The 4,843-nt window shown below is 34.3% G+C and overlaps 1 protein-coding gene across 8 annotated transcripts in view; it reads left to right on the plus strand.

Moving 5' to 3' along the window:
- cacnb2a (calcium channel, voltage-dependent, beta 2a) overlaps positions 1 to 4,843 on the plus strand; it is a 73,152-nt gene that overhangs the window by 65,751 nt on the left and 2,558 nt on the right. For 6 of the 8 annotated variants that reach the window (XM_024279850.2, XM_024279853.2, XM_024279856.2 and 3 more), the window contains 2 exons: positions 1,526 to 1,621; positions 2,163 to 2,360. In XM_024279850.2, the coding sequence (XP_024135618.1) occupies positions 1,526 to 1,621; positions 2,163 to 2,360 (294 nt within the window). The remainder of the gene's footprint in view (positions 1 to 1,525; positions 1,622 to 2,162; positions 2,361 to 4,843) is intronic. The other 2 variants (XM_024279851.2, XM_024279855.2) reach the window with 1 other exon arrangement.

The raw sequence follows: 4,843 nt of genomic DNA on the forward strand, positions 1-4,843 counted from the left end.
AGTCAGAGATCGATAGAGAACAGAGCAACTGAGAAAATACGGGAACAGACGCGGGCTGTAAATCAAAATTGTTATAAATTTACAAGAAAAAGTCGTAATTTGACCAGAATAAAGTTGTACATTTATGAGAAAAAAATTATAATTTTATGAGAATAGTCAGTAATTTATAAGAAGAAAGTTGTAATTTTACAAAAATAAAGTTGTAAGTTTATGAGAACAAATTGTTAATTTTATCTAAGAAAATATTCTTAAATTTACAAAAAAAACAGTCACAAATTTACAAGAAAAAGTCCTCATTTACATGAAAAGTTATAATTTTACATTTTACAAAAATAAAGAAAAAAGTTGTAATTTTACAAAGAAAATAGGAAGAAATTTAAAAGAAAGACGTTGTAATTTGATGAGAAAAGATTCGGAGTTTTTCAAGAATAAAGACGTAAATTTGTGAGAAAAAATTTTAATTTTACCAGAAAAATTCAAATTTACGAGAAAAAGTTTTAATTTACGAGAAGAGTTGTCATTTTACGTGAGAATAAAGTCGTAAATTTGTGGGTAAAAAAATCACAGTTTTAGTTTAAAATCAAATTGTCAAAAAATTACAATAAAATTCGTAATTTTAAAGGGAATAAACTTTAAGCTGAAATTTTTAATTTTTGGTTAAACATAGTCAAAAATTTACAAGACAAAAATCGTCACTGTTTGAAAAAAAAGCTGTAATTATATCAAAATAAAATCATATATTTTTGAGAAAAAGTCCAAATTTTATGAGAATAAAGTCGCAAAAATTGTTGTAATTTAATAAAAATAAAAATGTAAAATTATGAAAAAAAATTGTAATTTTACAAATTTACAAGGAAAAAGTTGTAATTTTTAATGTAAAAGACTCATTCCCATTTTAAACAATGTCTAAGCATAAATCGGTTTAAAAAAAACAAATCCACCAAAACAACATTGACTGTTGTTGATGTTTGAACCACATGATTATTGTAATGAACGACTGGTATTTAGTATTTACACTGGCTATTGATAAATCACAGAAATATACTTATTTAATTTGGGAGTCAAAGTTGAATGGGTCTTTACGAAATAGACTATAATAGAATATGCATGAGAAGCACATTTTATTGATAAAGTTTAATTTGATTTAATAAACTACAGGTTCAGTCTCTCTCCTATGTTAATAATTTTTTTTTCTAAACTCAAAAAGATTGAAAAATTGAATGATTATCGTAATCAGTGAGGGTTTTGTTTTTAAAACGTTTGAACAAAATGAAGTTAATTTGATTTAAAATGACACAAATAAAGAATTTTAGGTCCAACTTACTTTGAAAATTAAAATAAAATCCAGGACTGCACAGTTTTGTTGTTTTTGTTTTCGGGTGAATCTGCCCAAAACAGCAATACGGCACAGAGAACCCATTTGTTTCCCTTTTATGACTCTCTGAAACTGTAATTACAGAAGGACAAAAATGTTGATTTGGTTTTGTTTACGGCCGTCTTCTCCTCCTGTCCTGGTTTGCCGCAGGTCCTGCAGCGGTTAATCAAGTCCCGAGGCAAGTCTCAGGCCAAACACCTCAACGTCCAGATGGTGGCCGCTGACAAGCTGGCTCAGTGCCCTGCTGTGAGTCCGCTCACCGGACCCCAGACTTTGGTCCATTCCTTCAGAACCAGAACAAACCAGCAGCGTTTCCACCAGTCAGCTCCTCAAAGGGTCCTCCTTTCAGGGATGCATCGGACTAAGAAAAATGATTTTATCCCAGTACTAGCCTTAATTTTTGCATATTTTTTCTCATTTGGAGCTGCAGCATTTTTGAAATCTTTTTCCTCTGGAGCTCAAAGCTTCAGAATTCCAGACAGTTCTATTTTCATTCTTCTGTAATCCGATTAGTTATCATTTCAGAAAATGAAGCGAGCACCCTCAGGATGGGAAAAGTTCAAGCTTAATTTAAGTCAATTTCTTGAGGGAATTACCATTTAAAGTTTCCTGAAAATTAATAGCTAGTGGTGTTTTATTAAGTCAGCGAGCTGTTGGGCAAATATAGCGCTGACATTTTGCGTATGCATCGGAAAGATCATCTCTTTTCCAGCTTTCCACAACTCAGCTGCTGTGAATTTTTGGTTGGATTTTTCTCCTTTTTCTTCAAACTATCTCGCTCTTCCAGGAGATGTTTGACATCATCCTCGACGAGAACCAGCTGGAGGACGCCTGTGAGCATATGGCGGATTACCTGGAGGCGTACTGGAAGAGCACACACCCCACCAGCAGCAGCAGTAACAGCCCGCCCGATCCACAGCTAACAAAGCAGCCCACAGCCGCACTGCCCGCCAGCCAGGCCCCCAACTCGGGAGTGCAGGTACAGGTGTGTGCACAGAGAGGATTCTGGGAAACAAGTCATAGAGCCAATTTATCTGGTATTTTAAACTAGAGAAAGGCCCAGAGTGAGGATTTTTTTTATAAAACAAGGAATAATTATACAACAAATTGAATTACATGACTTAAATAAAAAGATGAATATACATTTACTCACATAATTTGGTACTAGGGCTGCCACAAATGATTATTTTAATAGTTGGCTAATTAGTTAAATGCAAAATTCGCCTAAAAAACTGCAAAATAAGCCTAAGTTAGCCAAAACAGCTAGCATGCAGCTGAAGTATTAGCTAAACTCGAAAAATAGCCTAATAAACTAAAAAAATACTAAATTAGCCAAAATAGCTAGCATGTAGATAAAATATTAGCTAAACTCCAAAAATTGCATAAAAAAATAAAAAAAAAAAAAAAAATTAGCCAAATTAGCTAGCATGTAAATAAGATATTAGCTAAACTCCTAAAATAACCTAAAAAACAGAAACAATCCTAAATTAGTCAAAATAGCTAGCATGTAGATAAAATATTTGCTAAACTCGAAAAATTGCCTAAAAAAATGAAAAAAAAACAAATTAGCCAAAATAACTAGCATGTAAATAAAATATTAGCTAAACTCCAAAATTAGCCTAAAAAACATAAGCAATCCTAAATTAGCCAAAATAGCTAGCATGCAGCTGAAATATTAGCTAAACTTCAAAATAGCCTAAAAAAAACTTAATAAATGCAAAAATAGTCAAAAGAGCTAGCATAATGGCTTTATAACTTTCAACTTTACTACACTCTGACTTCATATAAAATAAAGTTATGACTTATCGATTATCAGATTAGTCATTGGCTATTGTAATAGTCGATTAGTTGTCGATTAGTCGACTAATAGTGGCAGCCCTAGTTGGTGCTAGAGATCAGATGGTTTATTTCAAACCATTTTTAGCAATAAAAACAAAGGAATAAGACCATAAAAGCATAGACGTATAAAAATTAGTTCAGATATTAATTTATAAATGTACTAAAGAATAAATAAAATACCACAATGCTATTTCCTATACATTATATTTGCTTCCAATCATTAATAGAGATCTTAACACAAACAAAAGAAGTGCCAACATCTTTATTGTCTTCAGAAAGACAATAAAAAAAAAAAAAAAAAAACTCTCCCCCTCGATGATGTCATCAATAGCCGCTGGTCAGCTACGTTAGCGCGGAGCGTTAAACTCTGTGAATCAGAGCACACCCACGTGAAGAAATTTACTTCACTAACCCTCTTGGTGGAGGATAAGTAAGGAATAATGCCCAACAAACTGCATTAGCAGAAATTAACGCACGCCATGGAAACCTGAATTCCCCTTGACTTCGTGTTGGACTTTTGCGAAGTGCATTAATTTCTGATAATGCACACTTTGAAGTGCATTATCCCACTTTTACAATGGCCGCTTACAAAAAATATTTATGAAGTCAATTGATATTTAGTACTTTATTCTTATTAATGTTTCTGTTTAGATCACTTTTTCACGAAATGCAGACTATTTAATACGTGGTGCGACATGTTGTCACAGTAAGCTAACACCGACCTCAACAGTAGCACCAAAGGAAAGCGAAATATATGTCACGATAGGTTAAATAAAGCATCAATTCAGAGAGAAAGGTCACTTCTTACCACTTGTTTTTGTCCAGAAGATGAAGCAAAAGTTTGTTTTAAAGAAGCCTGTGCAGTAATACAGAACATTTATGACCGGAACTTCTTTTTTTAGGTGTGCATTATCACTGTGGATTATCACTTTTTAATCCACACCCAGCAGCCAATCAGAATCGAGTATTCAACCAAACCATGGTGTAATTATAATAAAAGACCACTGGGAACTTTGTGGGTCTTTCAATGAAAAAAATACATTTTTATTAATTATTTGTTCATCTTTGTGGTACCCACCCTTTTATAAAACATTTGTGTAGTCTAAAAATGTGTTTTAAATTTGTACCTGTGTCCTCCTCTGCACTCACAATGGGAAATGTAAGACGGTAGAGGAAGAAAATGCTGAGAATGATGAAGAGCAGGAATGAGTTAGTATTTGCTTGTTTGGTAAGTGTGTGTGAAGAGTGAAGCTCTGCATGTCTCCATGGTTAAACTCAAGTTTGGGTTTGATTTTACTTCTGTGTGTGTGACTTCATAGAACAACACATTCTCTCTCCCAAGTCGTCACATATTGACGTTTGGTTCGAGTCCCCTCTGCCCGACAATTTGGGTGTCCCCAAGTCGTCGTTTTTTGACATGCTGGCTGTTCCCATTAAATCATGGGTCCCCAACCTCCAGGCCGCAAACCAGAGCTGGTCTAGTACTGCGGTCTAGTACCCAGACCTGACACGGTACTGGACGTGGACCAGTACCGGGTTATGGTTAGGTTACCAGTACTGGGTTAATACTGGTATCCTAATGCTGACCCAGCACCGGACCAAATGCGGTACCTGGTGTGAACTGGACAC

Source organism: Oryzias melastigma, linkage group LG20 (assembly GCF_002922805.2).
Source record: "Oryzias melastigma strain HK-1 linkage group LG20, ASM292280v2, whole genome shotgun sequence".
In the NCBI taxonomy this organism is placed as follows: Eukaryota; Metazoa; Chordata; class Actinopteri; order Beloniformes; family Adrianichthyidae; genus Oryzias; species Oryzias melastigma.